Genomic DNA, 15,970 nt, shown 5'->3' with positions numbered 1-15,970 from the left:
TGACTCAGTTGATAAAAATGACCATGCGTCAGTCCGCTCAGCTTTGGATCATTATCAAGCAGAACCTATCATCAGCATGGATGCATGTCCTCTGGAATTGTGGTCGAAGCATGAAGGGACATATGAATCTTTTAGTGCATCTGGCATGTAAATATCTTGAGACACCAGCTACAACAGTGCCATGCAAACGCCTGTTCTCACTTTCAAGGGACATTGTAAACAAGAAGCAGGCAGTATTATCTCCTGCAAATTGTAACCAAAGTTGTTTGTCTGAGAGATTAGCTGAAGTAGAACTGAGTGGAGTTGTAGGCTCTAAAGTTTTACATTGTTTTATTTTTGAATGCAGTTATTTTTTTGTACATAATTCTACATTTGTAAGTTCAACTTTCATGATAAAGAGACTACTACAGTACTTGTATTAGGTAAATTGAAAAATACTACTTTTGTTTTTTTATAATGCAAATATTTGTAATAAAAAATAAATATAAAGTGAGCACTGTACACTTTGTATTCTGTGTTGTAATTGAAATCAATAGATTTGAAAATGTAGAAAGCATCCAAAAATATTTAAATAAATGGTATTCCATTATTGTTTAACATCGTGATTAATTTTTTTAATAGCTTGACAGCCCTACTTTGTGCATTTTAAACCATTTGTATATAGTCATTTTCACTGGCCTCTGCCTGGTATAGTCAGTTTTCCTCCGCACTTTTCAGACAGCTATGGAGAGTGGCCAGGGGAGGGAATAAAAAAAAAGTGAAAATGTTACTATAAAAATCACAAAAGTTCACAGGGTTACACAGCCAACAAGTAATACCTAAGATAATTATAACTGAAAGAGGTGATTGTTCCCCCCTATTTTTCAATATATGTAGATGTCGTCGGCATCTCTTTTTATTATTAATTATTATTACAGTCAGATGCTCTTTTTGTCTCATGCAATAGCAGAATATCATCACACATTGCTCTGAGAGGAGCTCACTTGTACACAGGGTCAAAGATATTCGCAAATTATCCCTTACTCTAACACAGCTGCAGAGTCACTGCTGTTACTAAGTTTGGGGCAGAGTGTCCCTTCATTCCTAAACCCCTCCATAGAGTCAGAGAACAGTAGGAGTAAGCCTGGGTAGGGCTGAAATGCCCTCAGATCTTTGGACACATTGCAATTCAATGCAAAGTCACTGTACTTTCATCTTATGGGGGGCTTTTACAGAAGTAATGTCGCTTGACTGGGTAACTTTCAGGAAAGGTGAAACTTTTCCATATGCTGTGAAATCTGATTAGTTACTGCTACATATGGTGGGGTTTCATATTGATTTGATCTGTCTGGTTCGGTTTTCAGGCGAGGCATGATTTTGGTCTCATTTTATAGAGGTAAATTCATTAAATAAAACTCTCCCTAAGGGAGGGCGTAAGGATCCATCCTGTTCATGGAAGGGTGGAGCACAACTGTCAAACATCTGTCACTAGAATCCCCGGAGGCTGGGGAGCATGGAGAACAGAGGCTGCACCCTGTTAAAGGCTCATATAGTAAATGCATTCTCCTCTCTGAGGCACAAATCCTTCTCTGGGCTCCTACTCAGGGCTAGATGCAAAGGGTGGAGAAAGCTAGCACAACGCGTTAATGTGGGCTATGGCTAACATTAGAGTGAAAAAATATTAATCTTCTAACCAGAAAAAATATTAATTAACAGATGGGACAATACTGACAGATTCAGTCAGTCAGTCAGTGACCAGAAATCTGTTAGGAATTTAAAATAGCTTGCCAGGACAGTACAAAATTCAATAAAGCTCCAATCAATAAATAGGAAGTGAGGAAGGTGAACAAACACGATTCGGAAAAGAAAGCAATGAACTCTTCAAAGAGGTTTCTAATTGGAAAAATACAATAACTGTAGTCTGAAGAGACTCAGCACGTCCTTCTGTTCATACACAAGAAAAGATCAAATGAGAATATATGCATTATGTTACATACTGTTCACCTGCGGTCATTTATGCAGCCTGAAACCTTCCCAGAAGCCCAAATAACAATCAAGGGAGAACAAATAGAAGAAGCTGAGTAATAGGTCTATTTGGACCAAGAAATTAACATGTGCCATGATCAGGAAGGTGAACTCTTACGAAGAAAGAAAGCAGGTTGGTGTGCATTCAATTCTATCAAGGATGTCCTCCAAGGAAAAAATCAACAAGGCAACATGCGCCAGCCTTTTCAACAGCACTACCAGCAATGTTGTATGGCAGCGAACCATGGGTCCTCACAAAGACAGAGGAGCAGCTACTGTCTGTCACAGAGAGGGCAATGTAAAAAAGAATTCTGGGAATTTCAATCTGTGACCGAATCCACAGTGAAGTGATCAGACAGAGGAGTAGAGTGCAGGACATGGTGAGAGCAAGCATAGTAAAATGCAATGGGCCAAGCATACAGTGAAACTGACAATCGATGGACTGCAGCTGTCAATGAGTGATACCCACAGGAACTGAAACAACCATTTGGCTGACCTCCAAAGAGATAGGAGGATTTTATCATGAAAACACATGGCCATGCATGGAGAAGGAAGGCCAGGATACAAGAAGAATGGAAAACGTGTTGTGATCCACTCAATCTATATAAGGGCTGAAGGACAGATCAGTCAAGGTGATCAAGGTGACAGTTCACCTCTGAACCTCCGTAAATTAGGAGAGTCTTAAAAATGGGTGTGCAGAAGTAAAGAATTAACTTTAGACCAGCATACAATAGATCAATTTAACACAATATAAAAGGAGAGACAATGAGCAATGCATCTAGACTCAGAGTTCAGGAATCCTGGAGATTTCCCATCTGGCAGGGAGTCTTCGGCACTCCTAGTCATCTTCGGTGCCAAGATACTTTCCCCAGCAAACCCCTTGGGTGCCCTCTTCTGCCACAATCTGCAAACCCTCAGAGAGCAACAACCTCCCCACTTAGCTAACTACAGCCTCCCTCCTTATTCCCAACGCAGTCACAAGACCCAGTACTCACAGCCCCATACACCTCTGGGTAAATGTGATACTGGGTCCGGCTCCAGTTTGTTCATCTCTGCTGATCCCTTCCTGGCACAGTGCTCTTCCTGGCTGCTGTCCCAGGAAGTCCTGGGTCAACTTACTCTGCCCTTCCTGGGCTTTGGGCTAGCTCAGCTGTTTCTCCACAGAAGGGCCTGTTTGCTGTAGGCCTCTTGTTTGCTGTAGGCCTCTTGTATACCTGCCCTGTTTGTTTGGTGTAGGCCTCTTGTATACCTGCCCTTGTCAGTCTCCCTACCTCAACTCTCCTCCCCCAGAAACAACCAGCACTTCCTCTTCCTGGAGCAACCAACACTTCCTCTGCCCCAGGATGAGGTTTTAAAGGAGCGGGCTCTCTAAACACCAACGGGATTACACTTGCATAAAACACTTTTTGAGTGAGAAGTGAGAATTATCTATTGACAGTCATAAGTAAACTTTTCAAAAGCACCAAAGTGACTTAAGATAGCAAGTAGTTTTCAAAAATGATTTAGGCTCCTAAGTGACTCAGAATCTTTGAAAATGTTATCCCTTGTCTACATAAGAAAATTGTACCTGTTTAATTTAAGTTGAATTTTAATCTGATTTATTTAAACTGGTACAGCCTCCTGCATAGACACTTATTTTGGCTTAAGAATAGCTTACTTTGGTCAGAAGTGGCACCAGGTATTCATGACTCTGTCTCACAAGCAAAGAAGGGCATGAGTTAGATTCATAAATTTTGGGTTGGGACTCTTTTTGGGTATTCAAAATTTCTTGATGAGTGAACTCTGGGAAATGCAGGTGAGCTGTCGGTCGGTGGGTGCAGGTGGAGCAGATCCATGCTGTTTGAGAAGGCTTCCCAAATGTGTAATCTTTTCAGCAAAGTAGGATAGTTCTTCACAGCGTGTGGTGCTTGGCTCTGATGCAGGTTGTAGGCACTCGGGACTGATGAAGCAATTTACCACCCTCAACAGCTCCTTGAGGCAGGATTTGGCAATCCCAGTGGAGGCTCATAGGAAGGTATTTTGTCTGGTAGTACAGCTTGACCATAGGCTTTGAAGAATGTATTATGTTTCATCCTGTCTAAATTGGCCTTTGTTTTCTGCCATCAGCACTCAAGTTTCCACGCCCTCTCTTCATCCAGTGCAGACTGTCGGAAAACCAAGAAGTTCTGTGTGGGTGATGGGAAAGAAGGAACTGTTTAGGGGCAAGTGTGCCAATGGCCGAGGCCAGTGTAGAATGGCAATGATCCACCCATTCACAGACTCCTCGTCCTCTGGGTGGCGTGTTGTTGTCCTTTTAGCAGGCTTTGGAATTTGTTGGAGCCTTCATGGTCAAATCAGGATCACTGGTCTTTACTGTTGCCTGAGTGCTGGAAGGTTTCTGACCACTGCCTTAATGAGGTGATGGTCTGACAAGACAGTGGACTACGTTGTAATGTTCTCTATCTTGATATCTAGGCTAAAATCAGGATCAAGCAATCACCAGCTGTGTTGGGTGGACCAGAGATAATCTGTGGAAGTCCTAGGGAAGAAAGTGAAGAGATGGGTTTTTGCATCTGTAGCCACATCGATTTGAATGGTGAAATCTCCCAGGACAACGAGTCTGGGGTATTTCACCACCATTACTGACAAAGTGTCAATGAGCACTTCTCTGTATCCTTATGTCTGTAGTGGCCTGTAAATAATCATAAAAATCTATGTTGGCATTGGTTCTGGTTTCTACTGTCAGCAGAATGAAGTTGTCTTACCTGAGGCATCTCTGTTGTCTTTGATGTTTGCAGAGAAGATGAATACAGTACCACCTGCTTCTCTGTATCTCTGGTGTGCTGAGTACCCTTGGGGAGATGAGGTGGGCTAGCATAGCGTTTGCAGGATCTAGCCAGGTCTCAGGGATGCAGAATATATCAGGTACTTCATAACTGATAATGTGGTGTGTTGTTTTTTGTTTCTTAGCAGCAGATCTTGCATTAATCAGCATCAACTTTAGTTTGTGATACTTTCTGCTGTCTGCTTCTGACCTGTGCCTACCCAGTGGCCCTGTGCAGTGTGTACAGATGTTAGATGTCTAGAATCTGGTCTGAGACACACAAGGAAGGTGAGGTAATATCTTTTATTGGACCAACTTCTGCTGGTGGAAGGCACAAGTCTTCAAGCCTCAGAGAGATCTTCAGTTCTGGGGAAGTAAACCAAAGTGTCAGAATCTGGTTTCCTATTTCTACTTTTTCTGTTTCCTTGGACAGTTCCTCTCAATTCGAACTGTGACAGGAGATGAAGTAAATGTTGCCATTAGATGTTCCAAGTGGAAGAATAGTTACCTAGTTTGCCATATGCCCTGGGAAAGGCAGGTCTGGTTGGATATCTTTTGGAGTCCTAACCTGGCTGAGTCCTGGGAATGGGTGGACCTGGAACAGTGTGTTCTGGAAGCATGATGGAACAGCAATAGAAATAGTAATAAATGTAGGTCTGAACCCCTCAAGAGGACATGTAAATGGCTTCACACATCCACTTCCTTGAAATAAGCTGTCTCTGTTGTCATGATGTCCCCGTTATTCTTACCTGCTTTGTGGGGGAGGTGGAGAGGAGAGAGGAAGAGAAGTAGCACCTACCATTTAGTCTTGTCTGAGCCAGACCTAAAAAGTGAGTGGCAGTGAAGACTGGAGGTGCAGGGCTGGGACTACTTCCTTGTAGAAGAACAGAGCCCTTGGGAAGCTTCCTTCCCAGTGGTGGTTTTTGAGCTGAGAGAGGGACAGAGAGGGGAATCACAGCCTCACTGAACCTTTTGAGAATTGACACAAATTTTCTGAAAATTTCTGAGAAATGGCTGAAGGTGAAGAATGCCCGAAGGTTCTCCCCTGTCTCTCCCCCAAGTGTGGGCTGCATGAAGGGCCAGCTGGAGCTGGACCCAGCTGCTGTGCTGGAGCTGTGTCCCTGCCAAGGGGTGAGAGAAGTGGCTGGGGGAGCAGGGACTCAGCTCCTTTAAGGACTTGAGGGATTCTCTGCTATTTCGCTGCTGGTGCTGGCCATGGACAGGGCCACATGGAGTTGGACCCTGCCTCTGCAGCTGTGTTCCTGCTGGGGGGAGAGAGGAGAGTGGCTGTTCACATCTGAAACAATCATCATCATCACAAATGCAAAGGAATGTAGCCTCCTTGCAGATAAAGCACCACCCAGATCAATCTCTAGCGAGGCCTTAAGGTGGTCTGGCTGGATATTCAGTCTATGTCCATTGTTGGCAATGTTATTGCACCACCACAGCTTCTGGTGACCACATGATCATCAGCTGTGAAACAATAGCAGGGCATCAAGAGATTTTTGAGAGGTCCATCTGGGTCACAGAATTATAGATGTGAGAAATGAGAGAGACCTGTTAGGTCTCTCAGTTCATTTCCTTGTGAACAATGCATAGAACTGCCTCCAGTACAATATGGCAGTGTTTTGTCCAGTTTAGTTTTAAATGTCCCATATGAAAGGGCTTCAGACACTTCACTGAAGAGACTGCTCCACAGCCTAATGCATCTTACTGTCTAGAAGTTTCTTGATATTTTCCCTTTTACTTCAATAATGCCCATCACAGTTGAGTTTACACATTTTAAATATTTGTAAATTTATCATAACCCCCTTAATCATATCTTAACCAAACTATTTTTTCCTCAGTGAGCATGTGAATAATGTGTTTTTATCACCTGGTTTCAACTCAGGAATCACACAAAAAGGTATATGTTAGCTTTACCACTCTTTTAACTAGTAAGTGCACTTTATAATCATGAGCTTATTTTCATAGAAAGAACAGCTGAAATTATCAACTAAAAGTAGAATAGCATTATGCCATTCCATACACAGAAATAAGGAAGTTCAAAAACATGGTTGCCACAGCAATCATAATTTGGCACCGGAGAGTGTATGTAGGGTTTTTTAATATTACTGAATACACTTTTTAATTTAAGCCTTAATAAATGACACAATGTGGTGGAGTTACAGTTGCTATGGAAACCATAACTGAATTCCCTGGCTTTTGTGTGCGTGTAAGTTCTCAACTACTGTTTTGGGCTTTTTAAGTTTCTTGGTGCTTTTATTTTTTAAGACTAAAATAGCGAAATTTTGAACTGCCATATAAAATTGAAATGGTTGCACATAGAATTGACACATACTAAGCTACTGCATGCTAATTAGGACTGCCGCACCTTCCTCTTTACCCTCCCATACCACAGGTGCATAGGGTGTCCACCAGTTTCTGCCATTTATTTTCATCCTGTGCCAGTCTGTTCAGGCTTCTGAGTGTCATGTTGATGGATCTGGCTTCTTTCTCTATTGTTCTGTGTAATGTTTCTCTAGGTCACCCTCCTTTTTTTCTTTCCAGGTGGTGTCTATATTATTACTTGTGGTAGAAGTCGTGTTGGTAGCACTCTTGAAAACCCACTGACATCTTTTTACCACCTTTGATGTTTTAGATAGGTTTGCTCAACTTACAATTTCTGATGTTGCAAGAAACTCTTTCCAATAGTCTCTGAAGATCTTCCGTGGGCATCTACTTTGAAGTGAGTTGATCTTCTCATCAATTTCTGGTGCAGATTTTCTTGACTCTGCTCCATAAAGGAGGGCACACATGATGCTGGTGTTAAAAATTCATATTTTTATGCTAGTGCCAATCATGCTACTTTTCCAAATCTTCTCAAGTTTATGGAAGTTGTTTGCTGCTTTTGATGTTCATTGCCTGACTCTAGCATGATGTCATTATCATTGTACATCTCACTCCCTACATAGAGAAAATGACTTACTTCGTCAAATGTTTCTTCAGCCACACTAATGGTTACTTTTGGACATTGATAGCCACACATTTTGTCTTTCCCTTGTTGATGAACAAACCTATTTATTTTGCTGTATATGCTGTGTCTTTTCTTCCATTAAGCAATGTGTTGAACTAAGCAAAACAATGTCATCAGCAAAAATCAGGTCATCCAATTCTGCTTTATCATTTGTCCATAAAATTCCTTGGTTGCCTTCTATAGTTATTCTTCTCATGATATAGTCAATGACTAGTCCAAACAATATGTGGGACATAATACACCCTTGTCTTAGTTCACTTGTCACTGCAAACCATTAGGTGATGCTGTCACCATCTCTGACTGCACATGCAGCTTTATCATATATCCTTGATTATGCTAATTATTTTTGCAAGTATTCCATAATATGCCACAATTCTTCCAGGACTTTCTCTTAGTACACTGTCAGAAGCCTTCTGGAAATCTGTACAAATTATCACAAGAGGTACTTCGCGTTCCATACTTTGTTCTATAAAATGTCTGCAGTCTACGCAATGAGGACCTAAAGTCCAGAGAAAATCTCCAAGGAGTCCAAAAGGGTCACTGTTGGACTTGATGTAGTACCAGGTCCTAACACCAATGCAGTCTGTTCCTGGACTTGCTCCTATAAGAATGACGCTACTGAAATCTTGACTTGCAAAAACAGGAGAGGATGTAGACCTTCTTTAATGGGCTCCTGATGCATGAATCCCACCTCTAACTCTGAAGAGGAGTAAGCATAGTCCAAAGGCCAAGGTGGTACGGTGGAGTGGAAAGGGACCAGGACTTAAACAGACCAACGAGATGTGGACACTACTGGAGGCTTTTCACAGAAGCCTTGCTGCACCACTGAGCATCCAGCTAGTGTCCAGACCCTCATGGCACTGAAAGTGTGGGTGCCAAAGATTATCCCAGTATCAGGGCTTGTACAACAGGGACAGGTGCCTGAACCTCCTCCTGCATCAGCAATGAATCCAGAACCAAGAGTCAAAGATGGTCCCCGGTCACCATGTAAGACTCAGGTGTTGTTGGTACCGAGAGCATACAGTGTACCACAGAATAAGCTGAGGCTGTAGAAGGTTCTGGAAATACAGTCTGTTTCAACAATACCGAAAGAGGTACCAGAATCTACACCTCTACATTGCTAGATGATGAATATAGTACCAGGGAGCAGCTAGCTGGGTCTGATTTAGCTCTAACCTCAGTACCAGACTTCTTTCTATGAGTCTCCATTAGGGACCTCACTCTCAAAGAAGTAGTAGACTTCTGGCTAGAGGAACTTGAAATACCTGACTTCTGGCATTTCATGAAACTGGAAAAGGATCACACCTTCTCCCTAGTTCCTTCTGATGAGCGGAGCCCACCAAGTCTGATAGCGCACTCTGAGATGGAGTCTGAACCCCTGCTACTGAGCCGCTGGGTTCCAAGTGGGGATGCAAAGCTGCCTCCATCAGGATATGCCAAAGTCAAATTTCCCTCAACTTCTTAGACCTGGTCTTAAACCCTCTATAAATAGGGTACTTGTGCCTTACGTGACCCTATCCTAAACACTTTAAATAACTAGAATGACTGGCATAAATTTGTTACACCAGAACAGCACTTAAATCCCAGGGACAAAGACATGCCCTGGCACCAAACTTAAAGCCCAAAGAAATATATATATAAAATGAAACAAATGTCTAAAATGAGTACTGCTATCACAATAATTCACTGACTAACAAACTATGAACAATGAGGAGTAGAAAAACTTTCTTTAAAAGAAGAAAGACAAAAGAGTGCAGCAAGCATACACATGCACTGCAATCATGGGTGATGAGAAGGAGCTGAGGGAATCAGGATGGCTCTGCCCCTTTTTGCCCTCAGCTAGCAGCACGAGCATGCAGAGGGCGCAGGTGCCACCGCGATATTTACCACCCAGATAGTTACCCAGTGCACTGGAGCATACACCTAAGGTAGAATGGACACGTGCAAGCACTTGAAGAAGAATCTTTGCTTCAGTCATCATCAGCACGTGCCCACCACACTATGACTTGAAGGGATTATCAAGCTGTCATTTTAAGTAGATATATATCTAAATGTAAAACAAAATCTACACCCAGTATTCCACTCTAATTTAAAAACAACACAGTCTAGTATTAGGAGTTTTATCTACCATATCATATTCAAAGGGAAGAAGATTGGTCCACACAGTTACATGTCCTTTTGTAAGACATTTGCTTACCTGGATCTCCTTCTTCCTCTCCTTCATTTGAAACAATAATGCAGATGTGTTTTCTTAGCTGACGTGGGTTAGAGAACTTCCGACTACATTTCCGGCATTCCAAGTTGCCTGGTAAAACTTCAGTCAATTCTGTTCCTTCCTCTGGCCCTTGCTGTGTTTCCTCGCTTGGAATGCAGTTATTGTTTTCTGCTGATTCTTCGTCTGCACAGAACTTCTTAGTTGACCCTTTTGGTCTGCCCCTTTTTCTCTTCACTACAAGAAGCTCTATATAGGAAAATTAAAAAGAAGCTGTAATGCAATTTTGCTGGTTATTGGGAGAATTAATGTATATACAGCTTCTTGAAAATGGAAAATGCTAAATAAAGTTCAAGAGCTTCTCCTTTTGAAATGTGAAAGCACTGTTAAAGTTTCACTCTCAGACTTTTCTTTTTTAGGAGTGACATTTGACGGTATTTCTGCCAGCTGCAAAGCAATAACACTTTGTATTATTGATACCAAATTCAAATTATTATACATTCATCAAAAATTAAAATGTAGGCATTCTTTTAAATTACAGCATGTTATTTTATCAGTGTGTGCATTCCTTCTAGAAAGTTGTTCTGCTCTGTGTTTTCTGACTGGCACTTCACAGATCACAAGTTCTAGTCCTTGCCTAAATCTCATTTTAATTTAGATTAGTTCAAAGAAATTGCTTAAGTATTTCTTTGAAAAGTGTTGAGAAAAAGAAAGGCAGCTTAACTGTAAGTCAATTTTTTTTTTATCAAAAGCTTATTGCTTTATAACAAATTGTAGAAAATATAACAAGTTGCTTTATAACAACTATTCTTTAATTACTCTCATGATTCATAATTATTACCAAACTTGCAGGGAAGAAGTGAAAAAAAAAATCTTGTTGGCAATGAGATTAAAATGTATTTCCTCCCACCAAATACGCTTTTCTTAGCGAACACTGGAAAGTGTTAAAACCAGAAGCCCTTCACAAAGCTAAATAACTGCTATATAATTTAGGCTTCCTGAGTACCCTTTTATTTTTGAAGTTAGATACATGAATGAGAAGTATTAGCACTGGAAAAGAGCGAGATATAAAAGGAACCCTTCCTCTCACTGAAATCATATTTACTGCTTAGATTTCTTTATTCACCATTCTGGTCACCTCAAGAGGACATTTGGAGCCATCCTCTTATAGTCTGAGCAGACCAGAAGCACCCATATCCTCAATAGGAAATTTTATCTAGTGAAACTAGGTACTCCACTGTGAAGGGAAAATGTGTGGTAATCCATTGGGTGCTGGGGGCACTCAGGTACTACTTTAAGGGGATTTCTTTCATGCTAGCCACCCATCATATCCCCTCTTTCACACTATAAAAGACATGGATCTATGTCTCCCCTGCTGGATGTGGTCTTATAGCCCTACCAGTTCTACATACAGTATTGTCTGGGGAAGAATAGGCAGGATATTGTTATAATAGGCATCACAGAAACTTGGTGGAATGAGGATAATCAATACCAGGTAATACCAGGGTACAAAGTATATCGGACTGACGGAGTCCATCATGCTGGTGGGGGAGTGGCACTATATGTTTAAAAAAGAATAGTCAAATAAGGTAAAAAACTTAAATGAATCAAACTGAAGCACAAAATCCCTATGGACAGAAATTCCATGCTTGAATAAGAAGATATAGCAGCAGGAATATACTACCGACCACTTGACCAGGATGGTGACAGTGATTGTGAAATGCTAAGAGAGGTTAGAGAGGCTACACAACCAGAAACCAAAATAATAATGGGTGATTTCAACTATCCCCATATTGATCGAGTAAATGCCACTGCAAGATGTGATGCAAAGATAAAATTTCTAGACACCATAAATGACTGCTTCTTGGAGCACCTAGTCCTGGAACCCACAAGGGGGAGAGGCAATTCTTGATTTAGTCCTAAGTGAACCACAGGATCTCGTCCAAGAGGTAACTATAACTGAAATGCTCAGTAATAGTGACCATAATGTAATTTAAGTTAGCATCCTTGTAGAGGGGATATACCAAAAGAGCCCACCACAGTAGCATTTAACTTTAAAAAGGGGAAATATACAAGAATGAAGATGCTAGTGAGATGGAAGCTAAAAAGAGCAGTCACAAGAGTAAAATGCCTGCAAGTAGCACAGGGACTACTAAAAACACCATAACAGAGGCTCAAATTAAAAGTAGACCCCAAATCAAAAAAGACAGTAGGAAGACCAAAAGACCACCACCATAGTTAAACAGCAGAGTAATAGAGGCCATTAGAGGTAAAAAGGCATCCTTTAAAATTTGGAAGTCAAATCCTAATGAGGAAAATAGAAAGCAGCACAAACTCTGGCAACTAACATGTAAAACTATTGTAAGGCAGGCCTAAAAAGAATCTGAGAAACAACTTGCTGAAGACACAAAAATTAACAATAAGAATTTTTTAAGTATATCACAAGCAGGAAGCCTGCCAAACAGGCAGTGTGGCTACTAGATGACAAAGGTGTTAAGGGAACACTCAAGAAAGACAAGGCCACTGCAGAGAAGCTGAAAGAATTCTTTGCATTGGTCTTCTCTGTAGGGGATGTGCGGGAGATACACAGATCAGAGCTATTCTTTTTGGGCAATAAATCCAAAGTACTGTGCCAAATTGATCTGTCAATAGAAGACATTTTTGAACAAATTAATAAACTGAACAGTAATAAGTCACCAAGACCAGAAGGTATTCACTCAAGAGCTCTAAAGGAACTCAAATATGAAACTGTAGAACTACTAGCTGTAGTATGTGACCTATCACTGAACTCAGCCTCTGTACCAAATGACTGGAAGGTAGTTAGTGTAACACCAATTTTTTTTAAAAGGTGTCCAGAGGAGATCCTGGTGATTGCAGGCTGGTGAGCTTACCTTCAGTACCAGGGAAATTAGCTGAAACTATAGTAAAGAAAAGAATTATCAGACACATAGATCAACACAATTTACTGAAAAAGAGTCAACATGGCCTCTGTAAAGGGAAGCTATGCCTCATCAATCTATTAAAATTATCTGAAGATATCAACAAGCATATGGATCAGGGTGATACAGTTGATACAGCGAACTCGGATTTTCAGAAAGCCTTTGACACCATCCCTCACCAAAGACTCTTAAGCAAACTAAGCAGTCATGGGATAACAGGGAAGCTCCTCTCAAGGATGAAAGATAGGAAACAAAGGGTAGGAATAAATGACTGGCTTTCACAATGGAGAGAGGTGAACAATGGGGTCCCCCAAGAATCTATGCTGGGACCAGTCCTGTTCAACAGATTCACTAATGGTCTGGAAATGTGCGTAAACAGTGAACTGGCAAAGCTTGCCGCAGTACAAAATTATTCAAGATAGTTAAGTCCAAAACTCATTGAAAAGAGTTAAAAAGGATCTAACAAAACTGGGTGGCTGGGCAACAAAATGCAGATGAAATGCAATGTTGATAAGTGCAAGTAATGCATGTTGGACAAAATAATCCCAACTATACATACAAAACAATGGGGTCTAAATTAGCTGTTGGCACTCAAGAAAGATCTTGAAGTCATCGTGGACAGTTCTCTGACTACATATCCACAATGTCAAAAAAGCGGCAGTCAAAAAAGCTAACAGAATTCTAGGAACTACTAGGAAAGGGATACGTAGAAAACAAAATATCATAATGCCACTATATAAATCCACAGTGCACCCATACCTTGAATACTGTGTCCAGTTCTGGACACCCCATCTCAAAAAGGATGTAGTGGAACTGGAAAAGGTTCATAGAAGGGCAACAAAGATGGTTAAAGTTAAGGAAAGGCTTCCATACAAAGAGATACTAAAAGGATTAGTGCTGTTCATCTTAGAAAAGACACAACTAAGGGTGGATACGACAGAGTTCTGTAAAATCATGAATGGTGTGGAAAAAGTGAATATAGAAATGTTATTTACCCTTTTTTCCACAACACAAAAACCAGGGGTCACCCAATGAAATTAACAGGCAGCAGGTTTAATAGAAACAAGAGGAAGTACTTTTTCACACAACACACAACTAACCTGTGGAACTCATTGCCATGGGATGTTGTGATGGCCAAAAGTATAACTGGGTTAAAAAACTAAGCATAGCTAAATTCACGGAGGATAGGTCAATTACCCAAGATGGTCAGCAAAGCCACCCCATTCTCAGGGCAACTCTAAACCTCTGACTCCCTGAAGGAGAAGAAGACAGTGGTGAAGCATTCCATTATTATCCTGTTCTGTACACTCCCGCTGAAGCTCTGGTACAGACCACTGCCAGAGACAGGATACAGGGCAAGATGGACCATGATCTGACCCAGTATGGCAGCACTTATATTTTTAGGTTGTCTATTTCTTTTCCCAGAATAGTGGGGCTAGCTTGACACTAAGTGAGATTACCCACATTGATGCTAACAGAGAGGAGGGGCATATGATAGGGTGCTATATCCCATCTGGATCTTCAGAGGACTCTGGATATAAGGGCAGGAGCATCTGGAGAAGAATCAGACTCAAAAAACCCTCTATCTACTGTACTTCTCAGCAGGATTCATGGACCAGACAAGAAAGGTTCTTGGGAGTTATAGAAAAATCAGTGCATGTGTCTGGAAGAGTTCACCTTGTGCCATTTAGAATCAACATTACAACAGGTGGAGCCTTCTTCAGCACTTTGGAATTAACGGAAGGGTTAAAAGACTATTCAGAGTTTTATTATAGCACACAGTAACTTTGACTTGTGACAAATGCAATGAAGGCGGCATAAAAGCACAGCCAGTGATCTTTAAAATATCACAGAGAAGAGAACAATGAACCAGCACCCAAAAAATCTTATATTCTGCTAACAATCTTACTTAAGTGTTCAGGGAAAGCAAGCAAACAAAAAAGATGCATGCAGGATTTTAAGACACATTTATGGAGGCAATACTGGAGAGGTCCTTTAATTCTAAGTGTCTAAATTAGATACGTTTCAAAACCTTGCTATTCTCTTCATGCTGTTGTGAAAAAAAAGAAATAATCTATTAGATTATTCTGCTTGGAATTTTACACATCTACTGCTATTTCTCTTTCCAAAACAGAGGGAAAAGCCATAAAATAGAAGTTTTGTGGTTGCAGAAGGAGAAGTGCAAAGTAGTCAATCAGTTACTGCCATTCCAATGGTTTTAATTAGGACATTTTGAGTATCATTCAAGCTAAAATACATTCCAAAAGTTAAATCTGAACTGAGCTCATTACAGAGAAATTTCGATTTCCACTGCTCTCCTTCCAAGAACTTTCACAAAGTGGTATTAATAACTAAGATGATTGTCTAAAGCTCTTTATCAAGTATTTGTTTAAGCCAAAGCCCATCCTCTTTGTGAAAAATTGAGACTGACATGTAAATGTAAAATTCTTAAATGACATAAAAAGGAGATGCTAAAAGGACAGTCATGATGATTTTCAAACACATGGGGCAAAAATCTCATGAAGTAGGTTAATCTAGGCCATATGAAAAATAATTAATAAATGAAGTCACATAGAATGGGAGAGAGTGGGGGAAGAGAAGAGGGAAAGAAAGAACAAGAAATTATGGAAGGAAAAGGAGGCATCTTATTCAAAATCCAAACGAGCAGGAAGGAAATACAGGGTAGCAGTAATCATTTTACTATTTTCAAGGGAAGAGGAAAACATTGTGTCTAGTTGCAGTTTTGACTGTTTAAGGAATACAGTAAAGTTTTCACTGAGTACCTCAAGCATTAGATGTTAAGCACAGCCCAGAAAACCTCCTTGTAAATAGGACAAAAAATTACTCTTGCACATTACCTTCAACAGCCCTTGACCATCTGTGTTCTGAAGGTTTAGGTTATCCAAATCAAGTGAAAATATAGCTTTTCCAATAATTAAAAATGACGTCAAGAAAAGACAGGCAGTTTGGAGGCCCTCAAAATTTTCCATGTACCT

General features: G+C 40.7%; 1 protein-coding gene across 5 annotated transcripts in view; it reads right to left on the bottom strand.

Moving 5' to 3' along the window:
* ZFAT (zinc finger and AT-hook domain containing) overlaps positions 1 to 15,970 on the bottom strand; it is a 135,073-nt gene that overhangs the window by 96,888 nt on the left and 22,215 nt on the right. For all 5 annotated transcript variants that reach the window (XM_043539057.1, XM_007067180.4, XM_043539055.1 and 2 more), the window contains exon 3: positions 10,021 to 10,284. In XM_043539057.1, coding sequence (XP_043394992.1) covers positions 10,021 to 10,284 — 264 coding nt within the window. The remainder of the gene's footprint in view (positions 1 to 10,020; positions 10,285 to 15,970) is intronic.

Source organism: Chelonia mydas, chromosome 2, assembly GCF_015237465.2.
Source record: "Chelonia mydas isolate rCheMyd1 chromosome 2, rCheMyd1.pri.v2, whole genome shotgun sequence".
NCBI lineage: Eukaryota > Metazoa > Chordata > Testudines > Cheloniidae > Chelonia > Chelonia mydas.
Note: the sequence above shows the minus strand (reverse complement) of the source record. Positions and strands in the feature narration are given on the sequence as shown.